The 18,922-nt window shown below is 41.3% G+C and overlaps 1 protein-coding gene across 1 annotated transcript; it reads left to right on the top strand.

The window, feature by feature from the left end:
* Positions 1-1,005: 1,005 nt before the first annotated feature.
* On the top strand, positions 1,006-17,748 carry DENR (density-regulated protein). The gene is made up of 8 exons (XM_006865381.1): positions 1,006-1,096; positions 1,948-2,062; positions 8,068-8,087; positions 10,299-10,383; positions 13,100-13,183; positions 15,122-15,238; positions 17,456-17,595; positions 17,704-17,748. Exons 2-8 carry the CDS (start codon positions 1,957-1,959, stop codon positions 17,746-17,748), a joined length of 597 nt encoding a protein of 198 aa, XP_006865443.1. The 5' UTR covers positions 1,006-1,096; positions 1,948-1,956.
* The last annotated feature ends 1,174 nt before the right edge of the window (positions 17,749-18,922 follow it).

Here is an 18,922-nt window from a genome sequence, read left to right as displayed (position 1 = left end):
CACGCAGTCATATTATATGAGTGAGTGTCTTCTAAGTTGAGGGGCTCATCTTCTGGTATTATATCAGTATTCTGTTGCTATTCACATGGTTTTCTGTGATTAACCTTTCAGAAGGGGTCCATCTTTCCTTCCTCCAACTTTGTGTTATTCTGGAAGTTCTGCTTAAGTGTGTGCACCATGGGTGACCCTGCGGGTATTTAAAATACCGATGGTATAGCTTCCAGCATCACAAAATCCACCACAGTACAACAAACGGACAGAGGACTGCTGGAAGAGCACACTAGAAGGTTCCAAAAGTAAATTAACAGAGAGCTTTAGCATTGTAGGTGTATTAATTAATACATGTAAAGTGGGCCTATGAAAAGACATTTTTGTTGTTACAAGTTAACTACAGGTTTGTTTGTTTTTTCAAATAAATACAAAAATAACTTTCTGCGGAAACACTGAACAAATATTTCATAGACAGTCTTTTTGGTGTCACCTCCACTGACAGTGTCATCGGGTGTAATCCACACTCCCCGAATCTCCCTAGTGATGACACTGCTGCTATCATCTTTAAAAAGTAAATTCGGCCAATTCATGATTTGACATTAAAATGAAACCAAACGCTTCATCCAGCTGAAACTTCCCCATGGATGAGTGATTTATCCAATAGTCTGGAGGTTACTCAGAACCCAGGATGCACTCCAGACATTGAGGCAACGTTCCTCAGGTTCACCAGTAGGAAGTTATTTCTGACTCAGGTGGATTACATTTCCACGCACCCACGCACAGTTTAGGAAAGCAGGTCTCCAGCCTTTCGAATGGGTAACGCGCTCCACCTTCTGGTCAGCTATTTGTCCTTCCTGTCTCCGCCCCACGCGCCAGCGTAATGCGCATGTACTCTGATTACCCCGCCTCCTTCCGCCTGTAGACATCCTGCGACTTCCGGTCCGGCGGCGGCTTGAATCTCGCGATAAAGGCCAATTGTCTCGCGGGATTGTACTTGGCAGACGGACTCTCGGGCGGCAGTGGCCGGGGAAGAGGAGTTGCATGTGTCACTTCAGCTGGTGCGAGCGGCGGGAGCGGAGGCGGCGGGAGCTGTGCGACCGCCAGGGTAACGACCTCTCGTGCCTCTCCCGCGTCAGAGACGCTCGTAGAGAGCATGGGGGAAACTGAGGTGCTGCCTGGCGAAGGGGGCCGTGCCGGGCGTCTCCACGCACCCGCCCACATGGGCCTCTCCAGTATCCCCGGGGTTGCCCTGTTGTCTCCAGACCTCGTTCCCTGATCAGACCTGGCCGTCCTCGTCGCCTCAGTGCGTTTACATTCTAACCCCACCTGGTTCTTCTGCCTCTGTTTTCTCCCTTCAGCCGCAGGCTTTGGTCTCCCTGCCCCCCTCTACTCCTTTTCTTGACTCTGTGCGTCTCCCTTGGCACTTGGCTCCCCCACCCTGCCACACCTCTCTCCTTGGGTTAATTCAACCTTTCATCACCGACTGTGTGTTGACTGCTTTTTTCTCTTGCTGCAGTTTGCACCCCTCCCAGATCACCCCCAAATCTTTGCCTAGTGTTTACCCTTCTCATCCTTTTCATCCCTTTCCCTTGGCTCGTCTTTCTCATGAGTCCTTAACCCTCGCTCCATACCCTCCCCTACTCCCCCCACTCCATACCCTTCCTTACTCCCTTCTACTCTGTACTGTCCCCTATGCCCCCCACTCCATAACCCTCCCCTACTCCACACACTCCCTCCCCCCACACGGGGCAGTTGCTAGGAGTCTCACTGTTGCATTTTCCTTCACTGTAGACCTGTGGTTCTGGTCAGTGTTACATCCAGATTTGCTCATGATGCAGTGTGTATTCCTGAATTAACAGAATTGAAACATTTGGGGTGAAGGGAGTTCAGGTGGGAGGAGAAGGGGGGGGTTGTTGGTCCAGTGTAGTGAAGATGTCTTATTTTCCTTGCTTCCAGGTTTGTGAGATGGCTGCTGACCTTTCTGAGTCCAGTGTGCACGATTGTAAAGGAGAGCTGAAGAGTAATGCCAAGTTAGATACAGATTACCCACTCCGAGTCCTTTATTGTGGAGGCAAGTGTTTGGAAGGCAGAAAATGGCCTTCTATATTGTTTATGCCCTGAGATCATAATTTCACGTTTGGCTCGATTAGGCTTTGTTCATCTCTTTGCCATTTGTTGTTGTTGTTAATTGCCATTGAGTCAATTCTGACTCTTAGTGATACTGTATAGGGTTTCTAAGGAGCCGCTGGTGGATTTGAACTGCCAACCTTGTGGTTCACCATCCAGTCCTGATCCACAGCGCCACACCAGAAGTCTACTAGAGATATGCAAATAGATAATTTCAGCCTAATGTTTAACTGCTAGTCTGGCTATTAAAGGAGGAGTTTTTGGAAGATGCCTTAGGGGACATTAAGGACTAGATGAAAAAGTAGAGAAGGATATCACGGAAAGAACAGCTGTGCAAGAAAAGAAATGCTTGATGCATGTCTGTGGAAATATGAGCAGCTCTATATTAGCGTGGTGTAGGTATCAGTTAAGGAGTGAGAAAAGATGAGTTTGGAGTGATGGGCACTATAGTGATCTTAGGAGGGAAAGTTTTGATTTGATTCATTATGTAATGCGACTTCAGATTTACATGCCAACCACTAACGGCAAAGATGAAGAAATTGAAGATCTTTACCAATTTCCCAGTCTGCAACTGATCAAGTAAAGCTGTTTTAGTAATACCAGTAATTGGAATGGCAGAGTTGAGATTATCTCAAGAATAGATTTTCGCATTGAACACTAATGACCAAGCGAGTTGTGGGATGGGTTCAAGAACATTACACATAAAAAAGCAAAAAGTCACCAAAAAGGAAAGAACAAATTTGATGTCAGAAGACAGTCTCTTGAATGGAGAATGTCCTGTTTTCACATGTAATAGGCATGGGGCAAGTCGGAAACAACACAAGGTGTTATACTGTTTACATATAACGGGCTCATTCTGTTACTACTCAAGCAAATGGGAGAAATGATATAGCAAAAGACCTGAAAAAAAGAATTCAGAGTAAAATATAATGAAATGTGCTAAGACGTAGAGTTAGAAAACTGAAAGAATACACTTGCAATTTCTCAAATTGAAAGAACAAGGAAAACTTCAAGCTTAGAGTTGCATTATTGAAGCGTTGTTGAAGTGCTGTCAAATCACTTCTGACTCATAGCAATCCTGTGTAGCAGGGGTGGGGAACTTTGTTCTGCCAAAGTTTATAACATCGTTCATGGGCATTATAACTTAAAAGTTAGCCTGCTGCATTTGATCATCCGTTTAACTTAACTCACCCCTAATGAGATGGCTGGAGTTCTGGTGTGATGCTGTGAGTTAATGCACCAGACTGCAAAGCTGTTTGAACTGCAAGGTGGGCGGTTCATGCTCACTAGCTGCTCCTCAGAAACCCTATACAGGGTCGCTATGGGTTGGAATCAACTCGATGGCACTTAATAACAATGTGATGGCTGGAGTCCTGGTGTGGGGTTGTGGGTTAATTTGTTGGACTGCAAAGTCAATTTGAACCATAAGGTCGACGGTTCAAGCTCATGCATAGCAACCCTGTATGGGAAACCTGCTATACAGGGTTGTTATGGGTCAGACCTGACTCTACAGCACTTAACAACAGTGTGATGACTGGAACTGTGGTTGCCTTGGCAGGGTCAGACCAAGTGATGTCATGGTCCTTATTTGACCTGTGGGCTGGACATTCCCATTCTTTGCCACAACTGTGTAGGGTTTCTGAGGCGTGCTTGGTGGGGTTGAACCACCAACCTTGCAATTCAAACCAACTTTGTGGTCCAGTACTTATCCTACAGCGCTACACCAGGACTTCATTGTAGGATTATATGGGCAAAATATTGGCACAGGAAGCATCAAAAGAAGACGGAATATACACAGTCACTGTACCAAAAAGAATGGATCTGCATTCATCAATGTTAGGAGGTAGCACATGATCAAGAACCGATGACATTGAAGGAAGAAGTCCAAACTGCATTAGTGAAAAACAAAATGGTTGCAGCAATACATCAACAGGAAACTGCAAAAATTTGAGCTAGATTCGGAAGACAGCATGGAATGAAGCTGGTAATTTCGAACTGCCGTCCTTGAGGTTAGCAGCCCGATTTGTAACCACTACGCTACGTTTACCTGTGTTTTATTGACTATGCAAAGGCATTCAGCTGTGTTGTAATAACGATTTATGGACAGCATTGCAAAGAATGGAAACTCCAGAACACTTAATTGTGCTAATGGGAAATCTGTACGTAGATTAAGAGGCAGTTTTTCGAGCAGGATAAAAGGATACTTGCCAGCTGCTCCTCAGAAACTCTATGCAGGGTCGCTATGAGTCAGAACCAACTTAACAGCACTTAACAACAATATGTTTTAAAATCTGGGAAGGTGTTCATCAGGGTTATGTATAGGTTTTATACATATTCATTTATATATCGGCTTTAACCGTACTTAATCTGTATGCTGAGCAAATAACTTGAGAACTTGACTTTATGAAGAACATAGCATCCGAAGTAGAAGAAGGTTAATTAACAAACTGCAATGTTCAGCGAACACAACTTTGTTTGCTGAAAACAAAGAGAACTTGAAGCACTTACTTAGGAAGTTCAAAGTTTTCAATATGGCCTACACCGTAAAACAGAGATCCCTGAACCAGTATAGCAATATCATAATAAATGGAGGAAATAGTGAATTTGTCAAGGATTTCATTTTACTTGGATCCATAATCTGTGCCCATGGAAGCAATAACCAAAAAATGAATTCTATTTTGCACTGGGCAAAACAACTGCAAGATGCCATTTCTAAAATATTGAAGAGCAAAAATGTTACTTTTAGGATAAAGGTTCTGGCTGTAAATTTTTGTCATGGTTACTTGTGGAATGATTTCAAGTTGAAAGCCTGTATGAGTAGAGAAGACTTAATGGCACAGTGATTATGTGCTCAACTGCTCATTGTAAAGGTTCACAGTTCAAACCCACTGACTGCTCTCCAGGAGAAAAGACTTGGTCATCTGTTCCCATAAGGGTTACGGTCTGGGGGCAGTTCTAGTCCACCATCTAGGGTCACTGAGTCAGAATCGACTCATCAGCACACAACAACATGAGAGCAGAGGATAGGACCTGCTTTTCATGGTCTCAGGAGTTGAGAAGAAACGACTGAGAGTTGCTTTTCTGTCAGTATCCAGGATAACGCTGTGAACACAATTTTGGAGTCTGGGTGGTCCAATTGAATAAGTGCTTGACTACTAAATAAATGGTTGCCTTTTGGAACCCACTAAGAGAGACTCTGAAGAAAGGCATGGTAATCTGTTTCCGAAAGGTCACAGCCTTGAAAACCCTATGGGGTGCTATTTTGTTGATCAAACCAATGATTGTTGTTAAAGTACCGTCAAGTTGGTTCCAACTCAGCGACCGTATATATAGTTTCCAAGGAGCAATTGGTGGGTTTGAACTACAGACCTTGTGGTTAGCAGTCCATTGCGTGTCCTACAGCACCACACCAGGATAGAGATAGGTCTGTATTGTACCTCTTAGATGCCTTCTACCCCTATACAAGGTGTCCTGGTGTGGCACTGTGGGATAATACTCTAGACTGCAAGGTCGGTTGGAAACCACAAGGTTGACAGTTCAAACTCACCAGTTCTTCCTCGGAATCTCTATACAGGGTTGCTGTGAGTTGGAACCAACTCGCTGGCAGTTAACAACTACCACTTTATGAAAATAACGAAAAGGCTGATGGCATTGGATTGATACTTTACAAAGAGGATGAAAGTATTGACTAAACACACAGTTATTGAGTAGCTATGATGTTTCAGATCTTGAGCTAAGTAAGCTTTGTGCCTGAAAAAAAAACTGACATAGCTCTGCTTAGTCGTAATTTACACGAGGTGGATGTTGGCGAATGTTGAAAGGTAGCAGTCAAGTTTAGTGGCAGTGTAAGGGAAGGACCGATTTCTTCCAGTTGTAGGGAATCAGGGAAGACTTCACAGAGACTGCTGCAATTGAACCAGGCTTTGATGAAAAACTAGCGTTCAGGTAATGCAAAAGGGCAGAATGATGTCCAGGGCAAAGGAAGAGAGGCTGAAAAGCCTGGGAAAGTTTGGGTATGTGGGATCTGTGAGAAGAACAGCCTGAATAGGATGGAAATTCGATTTGGGGAGTCCTGATATGACACTGTGGGTTAATGCGTTGGACTGCAAAGTCATTTAGAACTGTAAGGTTGGCAGTTCACGCTCACCAAGTTCCTCTCAGAAACCCTATACAGGTGTCGCTATGGGTCAGGACCATCACTTACTGACAGCAACATGTGGGACCTTAAATACCAAGCTGAGTTGTCCAGATTTTTTATTTTGCCTTGAGTATTTTTCCTCAACTTTCAGTACAGAGGTTTGTGAATTGGAAAGGTTTTTAAAAAAAAAAAAAATTTTTTTTATTAGCACCTTGGAATGTTGCTGTTTTCTTAATAAAATTTTACATTGATTTCCCCCACTTTTAGTTATGAAAATATTTAAATTTACAGAAAAAAGATTCGTAGGGAACATCTCTAACCTCCACCAAACTTCAACAGTTATATTTTGTGTATAATTCTGGATTTATAGAAAAGTTGTAAGAATAGTACCAGATATTCCTAGATATCTTGCATCCAGATTTATGACGTTTCTACACATGCTCTCTCAACAGTAAAACAATGCTATTATATAATCTATAGGAGCTCTGGTAGCATAGTGGTTATAAGTTAGTCTGCTAATCTCAAGGTCAGCAGTTTGAAACTACTAGCCGTTCTGTGGGAGAAAGATAAAGCTTTCTGCTCCCATAAAGATTAACAGCCTCAGAAACTGTATATAGGGTCACTGTGAGTTGGAACCACCATTATTTAATCTATTGACCTTACTCTGATTTTTCTCATTTGTCCCCATAATATCCTTTATGACAAAACGCAAATCCTGGTGTGGTTCTGTAGGATAAGCCACAAGAATAAGCTGCAAGGCCAGTTGTTCAAACCCACCCAGCTGATCCTTGGAAACCTTACACAGGGTTGCTATGAGTCAGAACTGACTTAACAGCACTTCACAACAACAACATGGCAAAAAAAACAAAGTCAGAGCCATATGTTGCATTCAATTGACATGTCGCTTTGTTACTAGTTGTCATCTAGTTAATTCGGACTCATGGAGAGGCTATGTGTGCAGAGTCGAAGCACTCCATAGTCTGCTTTAATCTAGAATAGTTTCTGAGTCTGTATTTTATGACATTGATATTTTGAAGAATACAGATCAGTTATTTTCTCCTGTCTTTAATTTTAGGTTTGATTTTTTTCTTTTTTTTTTAAATACAAAAAGTTTTTAAAGGCACAAAGAAAAACTATTTAGGCTTCATTTCTTCGGCAGTAATTTCCCTTACTTACAGACAGATTGTCTTTGGCCATACCACCCTGAATGCGCCCAATCTTGTCTGATCTCAGAAGTAAGCAGGGTCGGGCCTTGTTAGTACTTGGATGGGAGACCACCTGGGAGTACCAGGTACTGCAGGCTTTTGGGAGTCCTGGTGTGGTGCTGTGGGTTAATGTACTGGACTATAAGGTCAGCAGTTCAAGCTCACGAGCCGCTCCTTGGAAACTATACAGGAGCAGTAAACAACAACAGTGATAAAGACAGATTGCCCTATATACATGCAACAGCTACGTACAAAAAAGTGAAGAAGTTCTTGGTTTTATAATGATAAAATTTGTTTGTTTTTTTTTTTTTTATGATTAGACTGAGTTTATGAGTATATAGCAAAAACACCACATCGGACTGAAGGGAACATTCTTTAAATAAAAAAATCAAAATAAAAAGTACCTCTGATAATTGTGTGTGGTTTACCTTAAAAAAAAAAAAAAGCCATGAAGGGAATCATTTGAAAAGTAAAGTATGGTACATAAAAAGTTACAGGAAGAAAGTAGAAATGAAGTGTTTTTATAAAAATTTGAAATAAATGTAATGACAAGCCATGTGTGAATATGTATTTAAATTTTCTTTTTTTTTTTTCCTCTTTTTCTAGTCTGTTCATTACCAACAGAGGTAAGTCCTTTTAAAATTCTGTTCTTGTTTAACTTAGGCAGTTGAGAGCCTTTTTAAAAATCCTGAGCCCTAAAATGGTACCTGGCATGCAGTAGGTGCTGAATAGAATATCTGTAGAGATCACAAGTGAAGTTGTACTCGGCTCCTGGAGCAGGTGCTCTTGTTTCTTGGATTCTATGAAGGAGAAAGGTGAAGTTGAGTGAAGCAGGAAGGTGAGTTGCCCATGATCTCAGAGAGCTGGGACGTGGGAGAATCAGGGCCCTAATTCTTACAGTAATAATAATAGTAGTAGTACAGCGATCCCTTGGTACCCAAGGGGGACCGGTTCCATGAACAATGCCCCCATACCAAGACCCAGAAATGCTTAAGCTCTTTACTGTGTAGTGTTTGCATATAACCAATGTAATTCTCCTGTAGACTTTAAGTCATTTCTAGATAGCTTACAATACCTAATGCATTGCAGGTACTATGTAAATGACACGTTATGCTTCCTCGTAGCCTTTGAGGGATTGTGCCAACCACTTGATTACTTTTTTCCCCCCAAGATATTATTTATCCATGGTTGATTGAATCCATGTGGATATGGAGGGCCTACTGTATAATAATGATAGCAATAGCAAGAATATGGATGTCAATGTTGTTAGTTGCCGTTTTTTGTGGTAGACTTTAAATGACAGTTCACTGTATGTAAATTACATTTCTATAAAGCTGGTGCAAAATTAAAATAATATATATAAAATAATATAAACGTATTGAAAGACCAGTTAATATTATTGTGATTCAGTTTTTTTTGTTTTTTTGTTTAAGTCATACAGATGGGATGTTTCTTTTTTACTGTACTTGAGGTCATTTTGGAGCTAACTTGGAAACTTTTGTTTCCTCCTGTTTTTATATTCTGTCATTCAGTAGTGGAGTTTCAACCTCTTATGGCGAACTGACAGGAGCCCTCATGGCATAGGGGTTAAGTGTTGAGCTACTAACCAAAATGTTCGCAATACCCAGCAGCCATTTCACAGGAGAAAGATAGGACAGCCTGCTTCCACAAAAATTACAGCCAAGGAAATTCTATAGGGCGCTTCTCCTCTGACCTACAGAGTTGCAGTGAGCCAGAGTTAACAACAGGTGTAGAGAACTTTGACTTGGAACAATTCTTAGGATCTTATAAATTCTTTAGACTTTGACTCATCCATGTGAATCTTCTTCAGTTCATGATACAGTTTGGATTTTTGTATGGAACTCATGAATATCCAGCGTATAAAACATAAGAACAGTGTATTTTGTTTGGGTTTTTCCCCTTCAATTTTACTGTGTTTTCTTAGAAATTTTACTTAGCATGTTGGGTTCCCCTTTAACATGTGTTACATGAGTAGTTCTGTGACAGGCTTCATAGTGTCGGCATTCTCATTGTGCTTGTTCTGTCTCCGTTGATCTAGTTTCCTTTCTTTGCCTTCTCATCTTTGCTTTTGGGTAACTGTTGACCATTTGGGCTCACATAGTACCTGTTGAAGCGAAGATACTATTTTATGAGCCAGTCTTTTACTTGACTGAAAGGTAACCTGCAGAAATAGCTTCAGTTCCAAGTTAAAAGGTGATACTCTTGGGTTCCTCTAGTCTCTTACTGTTCCAGTAGTTCTGACTTTGTTTAGGAATTTGAATTTTATTCTACTTGTCGTGCCATTCTGTTTGGGACCTTTGATTGTGTGCCTGGGTCTGTGGACTCGTTCCTTCTTTGAGTCTTTGGTCTCCTTCATAAGGGTAATCATAAAGCCAATATTTACATATCCAAGCAGAGGAAAGGAAGAACAGAAATGATGTTTAAGACATTGTGTTGATTAGCTTCTAAATCAGGCAGAACAAATTATGACAATCCAGGAAGATAATGAGGCACCTGTGCCCAAAGCAAGACCAGGCAAGCATGCTTTTGTTTGTTTATTGCAGACCTTTTTCTAATGGCCTTTATATTTGATAGAAATGAAATCAGTTGATTCAGTGAAGTGAAGCCGGATCCTGTTCTTCATTTATAATTTTGTACAGGACATTTCCTGGCCCTGGCCAAATAGAGATTTCCTGTGGCTAACTCAGGTAGCTAGTTAAATCATTTATTGTACAGCAGCTACAGGGAACGATTTTTAACTGAAATGTGTCACTTATCTAACAATATTCTGTTGTGACTTTCAAATGTTTATATTTATCTTTATTTTTCTCCCCCAGTACTGTGAATATATGCCTGATGTTGCTAAATGTAGACAATGGTTAGAGAAGAATTTTCCGAAGGAGTTTGCAAAGCTTAGTGTAGGTAAGAATGTATTTTTCTCTTTTCTCATTAAGCCTTTTGTAACCTGAAACAAATGCATGTGTGACATATTTTAAAATAAGAAAATTCCCCTCTAGTACTAACAGAGTTAGTTTTACTTGGATCTAATAAAGAGTCAGCTTGGTGTGATGCTGTAGGTTAAACACTGGACCACAAGATCCATTTGAACCTCAAGGTCAGCAGTTCAAACCCACTGGCTGTTCCTTGGAAACCTTATATAGGGTCACTAAGAGGCAGAACTGACTCCAGCTTAACAACAACAGTAACGATTAGCTTTAAAACTATGTAAGTATCAAGTTACATAAAGAAGAATAAGTGAATTATAAGGTAAATATTCATGTTACTGATTCATTTAACAAATTATTTGTTGTGAATCTATTGTAAGGGGGACTTCAGTGAGTTTGGGAGAAAATCCCATTACCTTTCCATTCCATTTTTCCACTGACTTTGAAGCCCCTCGTATGTGCTACACACTGTTTTGTAAAGTTGTTGAGGGTAACACATTAACTAAAAGAATCCCTGCTCTTGTGGAAATTAAATCCTAAAAAGGGAAACAAAGTTAATAAACCATAAGTAGTGACAGAACTTACCTTAAACAACAACAAAAATCTAGTGATGTGTAGGGAAGTAGAGAGAGGAAATGTTGGGGAGGGAAATTGAAATCGTAAATAGTGGGATCAGGGAAGAAGACATTTGAATAAAAACCTAAAGAAGGCTAGGGGATGAGTATGTGGGTACCAGGAGAAACCCTGTCAAGCAGAGGGTACAGTCTGTTTAAAGTATCTGGGACCAAAGTTTACAGCAAGGAGGCCATTGTGTCTGGGAGCTAACTTCAGTGGGTGGAGTGTGAAATTGGGTAGGTAACTGCGGGGGGAGGGGGAGAGTGGTGGGGGAGAGAGATCTTGTCCATGTAAAGTCCTGTCGTTACTGTAAGTGAGATGAGCCACTGGAAGGCTTGGAGCAGAAGAGGATGTTTTTATGGCATCACTTTGGCTGACAGCTCTGGTGAGAGTACACAGAAGGAGCCTAGGCTGAAGAACAGGGAAACTAGATCGAGGCTGTTGGAATCATCTGATCAAAAGATGACCTCAACTTGGATCCGAATGTGGAGGCTGTGAAAGATGGTTAGGTTCTGGGGGTAGAACTGAAGACTTTTCATGTGGTGTGAGTGGGGTATGGAGAAAAAAAGACACCTAAGGTTTGGTCCAAGCATCTAGAAGAATGGAGTTGCTGGTCCCTGAGGTATAAAAAACAGCAGTGTAGCAGCTCCTCTCGGTGTGACTCCGTCAGGGCCACAATAACAGAGACCAAGATGGAAATGTGAAAGGCAAGTCAGGGCTGAGCACCATCTTGGTAAAAATGAAGGTGGCAGCAGAAAGAATGGAATGCCTAAGCTGGGAACAAGCCCCACCCCATTGCTGTCAAGTTGGTGCCAAATCGTAGCAGCCCTATAGGACAGGTTTGAACTGCCCCATAGGGTTTTCAAGGTCGCTTGCCATGTCTGTCTCCTGGAGAGCTGTTCAAACCCACTAGGTTTGAGTCGCTGACCTTTGGTTAGTGGCTGAGTTGTGCCCAGCATGACTCCTAAAGCTGGGAATGTTGTTGTGTTAAGTGCCACTGAGTAGATTCCGACTCAAAGCTGGGAATAAGCCTCCTTAAATATACCCAGTTGTTGTCGGACGCATAGCAAACCTTTATAGGATTTCTGAGGAGCGGCTGGTGAGCTTCAGCTGCCGACCTTGCAGTTCAAACCAATTTTGCAGTCCAGTGCATTAACTCACAGTGCTATACCAGGACTCCAGGTACACTCAGTATTGCCCCACTGTGGACATGCACATCAGAGTAAAACACTGCCGCATCCTCCCAGTTGTGTTTGAGCCCACTGCCACTGTCAGTAGTGGATCAGTATGGTGCAGTGTTTCATTCTGTTGTGCATAGGGTCGCTATGACTCAGAACCGATTTGACAGCATCTAACAATAGCAACATTTGCTGCTTTAATTTTTGGGTTTCTGTGAGTCCCCAAGGAGTCTTGGCGTGGCACTGTGGGCTAATGCGTCAGACTGCAAAGTTGTGTAAACTACAAGGTTGGTCGTTCAAGCTCACGAGCTGCTCATCAGAAACCCTATACAGGGTCGCTGTGGGTCGGAATTGACTCAATGGCACTTAACAACAACATGAGTCCCCAACCCGTAATGTGATAGGGGCTTCTTGGATAGTCACTGCTCCATCACTCAGTTAGATAAGAGCCATTGTCTCATGCTGTGGTCACTGAGATAGTCTGATGTGGACATAACCTGCCCAGGACAAAATGGACACTTCAGGAGGAAGAGGCTCTTCTCATTTGGGACCAACTTCCTGTTAACCAAATTTAGTATCTTGAAATGCTAATCACCACTACAGAGCCCAGTGGTTTGTGCTGCTTTTACATGGCTAATGCATCCTAATCTTCACGTATCTGAGGCTTTTTTGTTTTCCTTTCTATATGGCGTCTGTGGAATCGAGACACCATACTGGCTTGTCAGAAGTTGCTGAATAGAGGTCTAGCAAAAAGCCATTTGCTTTCTAAATGTCACATTGAGTTGTTGGTAAATTAGTTGCTTTATTAGTGTATAAACGTTGCTTAAAGGATGATGTCTTTTATTAAAGGCAGTCAGTATGAGTGATGTTAATGCTTTTGGATCTCATTTGTACATCTAGGAAATTCGCCCAAACAAGAAGCTGGAATTATTGAGGGTCAAGGAACGGCAGGGGAAGAGGAGGAGAAGAAAAAACAAAAGAGAGGTAAGACTGAAGTCTGTGTTTAGATTTGTAAACATATGCCTTTTCTTTGATTTTCTATCTAATATTAAAAGAGTTCCCAAAATGGATGTCTGCCTAGTCAAAGGGATACAAAATTATACTCTTAGGGGGATACTTAGATGTGACATGTGCTGTAATCTTTCTTAGAAAATTAGATCTAAGAAAGCGTGCTTATTCCTCTGATCAGCCAGCTTGGTTATGACCTTAACAACTCGTTACCTTGTGTGGGCTGTTTAACTAGAGTGAATATGTTTATGTAAGATGTATTCTTGTTACTTCTCATAGCCAAGTAGAATACTTTTACAGCTGTTGTGTGTGTCTTTCTAGTCTCTTTTCTTCCAAAACTAAACTGGCAGCACACACTCTGCACCCGGTCTCCGACTGCTGCTTCATTCATTTTTCTCTTCTGTGACAAACATCAGATTGTAGTACTTTAGGAACTTTTCATCTCCAAAGAGCCCATGTCTTTGTCTACCCTGTTTTTCCTTCCTAGCCAGCATAGATTCAGTATCCCACTTTGTATTCTGTTGTTCACAGTTCCCTCCTTGGTTCATCCCAGCCTGACTTTCACAACATGCAAACCTTCTGATGGTAGTCCCTGGTGACTGGGTGGATTGCTCAGTAGAATGAGCATTTGGCCACTCCCGTCTTCTGGAAGCATTATGTTGCCTTGGTTTTCTGTGGTGGTCTGGTCTAATTTTTCCCTACTTAGCAGGCTCCTGTGTAGACTTCTTCCTCTGTCTCTTGAAGGCTGGTGTTTCCCAAGATTCTGTCATTATCTTTATACCCTTTCTCTCTGGATGCTGCTGCCTCATCCCTATCTTCTGCCACCACTGTTCACTTGGCTTGTGTTTTCCAGGTTCCCTAAACTCAGCACTTCCAAAATTAAATCACCGATCATGTATACTACATCTTGCTTAATGAAAGCATTGTTTATATCCAGGCATTGAAGTCACAAACCTGAAAGGTTTTTTAACTTCACCCCCTTGAATGCATTTCGGAATTCTGCTGTTTCTCCTCCGTATGCCTTTCTCTATTACTCTTGCCTCTGCTGTGGTTAAGCTTTTGATTAATTTCTGCCTGAAGAAATGGAGAGTGTCGTCAGTGGCTTTTCTCTCAGCCTTCTCCTTCACAAAGCCACCCCCACACTGTAGTCAGAGGGACCCTGATAAGACATGAGTCAGGTCATTTCACCTGCTGTGTGCATAGTCTTTGATGGCTTCTCCTCATCCATAGTATACAGTCCAGTTGTCACAGGTTTGATGTACGAGCCTCTTACTACTCATGTGTAATCTGCTTTTCTGTCCTCATCTACCTCATATCCATCAACATCCTTGAGTCGTAACAAAATGTAGTTCCTAAATACAATGTCTTTTCTTATTCATACACTTATTCCCTTTCCTGGGAATATCCAAGATTTCATACACCTCTCAGCCCTTCTTCCTGCACCTGGACACTTCCTTATCTTTCCAGGCCCAGTATGGGTATACTTACTTGTTCTGTCAGGATTATGTCATAATATTTTGGGAACAGGAATCTCTTCTGTCCTCTAGCTGCAGAGAAGTAAAGCCGTTGTGAGCAAAGCTGTGGCAGTGTGGTGGTCATGGATCTCCAACACATGTCACATAGCTGTCATTATGTAATGTGTTTTGTCTTCCTCTGCTAGACTGGAGTCCCAGGAGGGCAGGGACTATGTTCTGTTCATGTTTGTGTCCTCAGCCCGTAATGGAGTGGTTGGCATACATAGGTACATAAACATTTATTGAATGAATACTCATGTATGTATCTATTAATTTTGTATTAGAAAAAAACTGTAAGGATTAATCTTTGGTACCTCTTGGAAATGAACAAATTTAAACATACAGTGTTCTGTCATTGTTTATGTTAAATTCATGCTGAGCACTTTCTTATTCAACAAAGGTGGAAGAGGTCAAATAAAACAGAAAAAGAAGACTGTACCACAAAAGGTGACAATAGCCAAAATCCCCAGAGCAAAGAAGAAATATGTAACAAGAGTGTGTGGCCTTGCTACTTTTGGTGAGTTCACTTCCATTTTAAATAGTTTAAAATAACGTGTGAATTTTGTTCCATCTCTTGTTTTTAATCTGGCACCAGGAAAACTTTACAGCTCTGGTTTTTACTAACAAAATACAGAATGAGGGTTTGCTTTAGGAACTATAGCTTCAGAATCAGTTTGTGGATAAATTAAAATCTTTTGCAGAAGGGACTGACTGGTATAAGCTATTTCTTTCTGGAATGTCTGATGGGGCACATTTTACGTAGGATGAGGAAGGCTGGCTGAGATGCCCTGCAAAAACTACTGATGGCAGAAGGTTGGCAGTGATTCATCCCTACGGCAGTGATGGGGACCCTTTTATCTGCCAAAATTTATAAAATTCATGGACCATACAAAAGTAATAAATTCAAACTTAGCCTCTCTATTTGGTCAAACATTTAATTAACTCACCCTTAATATGATGGCTGGAATTGCCATTGTCTTGTCAGGGCAAGACCAAATGATTTCGCAGGCCTTATATGGCCGGTTTCTCTGCTATTCATAGAGTTTTCAGGTAGTTTGTCATTCTTTCTTCCTAGTCTGTCTTTGTTTGGAAGCTCGTCTGAAACCTGTCCACCATGGGTGACCCTGCTGGTTATTTAAAATACCGGTGGCATAGCCCTCAGAATCACAGCAATTCAATCATTGAATGTTTTAAAATTGGGAAAGGTGTGCCACAGGGTTGTGTTCTTTCACCATTCTTGTTCAATACGTATGCTGAGCAAATAATACGAGAAGCTGGGTTCTATGAAGGAAAACGTGGCGTCAGGATTGGAGGAAGACTTATTAACAACCTGAGATATGCAGATGATACAACCTTGCGTGAAGAGGACTTAAAATATTTACTGATAAAGATCAAAGAGCACAGCCTTATGTAGGGATTACAACTCAATGTAAAGAAAAAAAATCCTCACCACTGGACCAATAAACAGCATTCTTATCAATGGAGAAGAGATTGAGGTTGTCAAGGACTTCATTCTTCTTGGATCAACTGTCAACATTCATGGAAGCAGCAGTCAAGAGATCAGACGACGTATTGCATTGGGCAAATCTGCTGCACAGAAACTTTTTTTAAAGTATTGAAGAGCAGAGATGGCAGCTTGAGGACTAAGGTGCACCTGACCCAAGCCATGGTATTTTCAGTAACCTCATATGGATGCGAGCGCTGGACAGTGAATAAGGAGGATCGTAGAAGAATTGATGCCTTTGAGTTGTGGTGTTGGAGGAGAATACTGAAAGTGCCGTGGACTGCCAAAAGGACCAATAGATCTGTTTTGGAGGAAGTGCAACCAGAGTGCTCCTTGGAGGCCAAGATGGCTAGGCTTCGTCTCTCATACTTTGGACACATTGTCCGGAGAGAAAAGTCGCTGGAGAAGGATGTCATGCTGGGTAAGGTGGAGGGTCAGAGAAAAAGAGGAAGACCCCCAACGAGATGGATCAGCCAGGTGACATCATTGATGGCGTCAAGTGTGGCAGCGGTAGTGAGGTTGGCCCAGGATCGGACATTGTTTCGTTCTGCTGTGCATGGGGTCGCTATGAGTCGGTTCCGACTCGATGGCACCTGACAACAACAACATATGGCTGGTGGGCCAGACAATCCCCATCCCTGCTTTAAAATAGTGTAAAGAGTGAGAGCAGCTGGGTAGCAGGAAAATGTTCTACTTCAGAGTTCCTTTGGTCCCTGGAAGCCTTGAGTGAATAGTGAAAAAGTAACCAAGGTCCCTTCCTGGGACAACACAGATTGAGAAGCAATCCCTGGACCATACTACAAATACGAAGGTTTGTCTCACTGCTGTGAAGTTCCCGTCTATAAAAGGGGTTAAACAGCAGAATTTCACTCCTACTCTGAATGCAGTACTGGGGATTGATACATACCTGGATTTCTTTTGGTTTCATTGTCCTTTTATTCCATTTTTCCACTGACTTTTTTAAGCCCCCTCATATGATTTGAGCTATGAATAGTCAGTGATGCTGTTGTTTTCATATACTGAGACTTAAATAGACTTTGAAAATAGACGTTAATTTGTTAAGACCACCTGCTATGGTAATTTTAATTACTGCTCTGAAAGAGATGTGATGCCCATTAAAGCAATCTGGTTTACAAATTTAAAATGCAGGTTTGATTTTTAAATTGAAAAATAACTTTGATGTACACTGCTAATTGTAGTCTGACTCTTTCTCTTTTAAAAAAAACACAGAAATTGATCTTAAAGAAGCACAAAGGTTTTTTGCTCAAAAATTTTCCTGTGGTGCCTCAGTAACAGGAGAGGATGAGATCATCATTCAGGGAGACTTTACAGATGACATAATTGATGTCATTCAGGAGAAGTGGCCAGAGGTGAGTCTGTGACCCATGTGTATCCATACAAATGTGTGTACAGCTTTGCTTCCATATTTTCTCACTTGACACCATGATTCCTGAAATGCCATTATTTGTATTTTATAGGTGGATGATGACAGCATCGAAGATCTTGGAGAAGTGAAGAAGTGACTTTGAAAAAGTGTCTCTATTTAATGATCTGAACTGAAAGTTGACGATGGCCAAAGAGAGGGAGGCCTTTTAAAAATATATGTATTTATCCTACAGTAAAACTGTAGACTACCCTTGTCCTTGGCATTTTCACTGTTCTGTACAAGGCTGCTTGGTTTTTTGTGTTTTTGTTTTTTAATTGCCAAAGTCTAATAAACAGGGGAGACTGTCATGCTGGCCCATGAAATAGATTTTAGTTAAATAAAAATCTTTGGTCATTTGGTACTGACTTTTCTCTCACTCTTTTAAACTTTTTGTTTTTGGAGAAACATTATGGACCTTTTGTGGAAAGTATTTCTGTTAATTATTTTGCCAATTTAATGTTGAGTCATTTTAAGAAATTTGAATCTGCCTTCCTCATCAGTAATATTTGTCTCCTGACTTCTTGGTGTGATAACTTTGAGGTTGAATTTTCTGCTTCGTTATCAAAAGCAATCCTTTTGATAACGAAGTCATATATGGTGGGTGAAGTCATATATGATGGGGCCTCAGAAAGTTTATGGAAAAACAGAATTAAAAGATAATGGAATTTTTTCATCAACTTTTTTAAGCCTCCTCTGTTGACGTAAGAGTTTTTTAAACTATTTGAAAGTTATTGTGTAGACTAAAAGCCTTAATAAAGCTGCACTGTTTAACCCAGTAAGCTACTTCTTAAGATAGTCCTAAAGAAATAGTGTTGCATAAAACTGAAGGAGTTTTTATCACACTATTATTCCTAGTATAAAAATGTAAATGACATAATGAACAGTTGAGGAATGGTTAAAGAAATTACAGTGCATGGTATAGTAGAATATTGTTAGGTACCGTTGAGTCCGTTGGTGTGCATAGCAGCCCCATCCATGTTCAACAAGGAAACCCTGCCTGGTTCGCTAGCCTCCCAGTCGTTGGCTGTGTTTGAGCTCATCGTTACAGCCACTGAGTGAATCCATCTCATGAAGGGTCTGCCTCTTTTTCACCAACCCTCTACTTTTCCGAGCATGGTGTCCTCCAGACAACTGGTTCTTTCGGGTAACATGTCCAAAGTCTACAAGATGAAGTCTGGCCATCCTGTCTTCTAATGAGAATCTGGCTATACTTCTTACAAGACAGATTTGTGTGTTCTTCTGGCAACCCATCATATATCTTTTTTTTTTTT

This window comes from Chrysochloris asiatica, unplaced genomic scaffold (genome assembly GCF_000296735.1).
Source record: "Chrysochloris asiatica unplaced genomic scaffold, ChrAsi1.0 scaffold00078, whole genome shotgun sequence".
Lineage (NCBI taxonomy): Eukaryota > Metazoa > Chordata > Mammalia > Afrosoricida > Chrysochloridae > Chrysochloris > Chrysochloris asiatica.
The sequence above is the reverse complement of the archived record's forward strand: the minus strand, read 5'-3'. Positions and strand labels throughout refer to the sequence as shown.

Bases quoted from the DNA above. Each gene is read 5' to 3' on its own strand.
- DENR (XM_006865381.1), top strand. From the start codon at position 1,957: ATGGCTGCTGACCTTTCTGAGTCCAGTGTGCACGATTGTAAAGGAGAG. The intron at 13,184-15,121 runs GTAAGACTGAAG...TATTCAACAAAG, and splicing joins GAAGAAAAAACAAAAGAGAG to GTGGAAGAGGTCAAATAAAA. The intron at 15,239-17,455 runs GTGAGTTCACTT...AAAAAAACACAG, and splicing joins GTGTGGCCTTGCTACTTTTG to AAATTGATCTTAAAGAAGCA.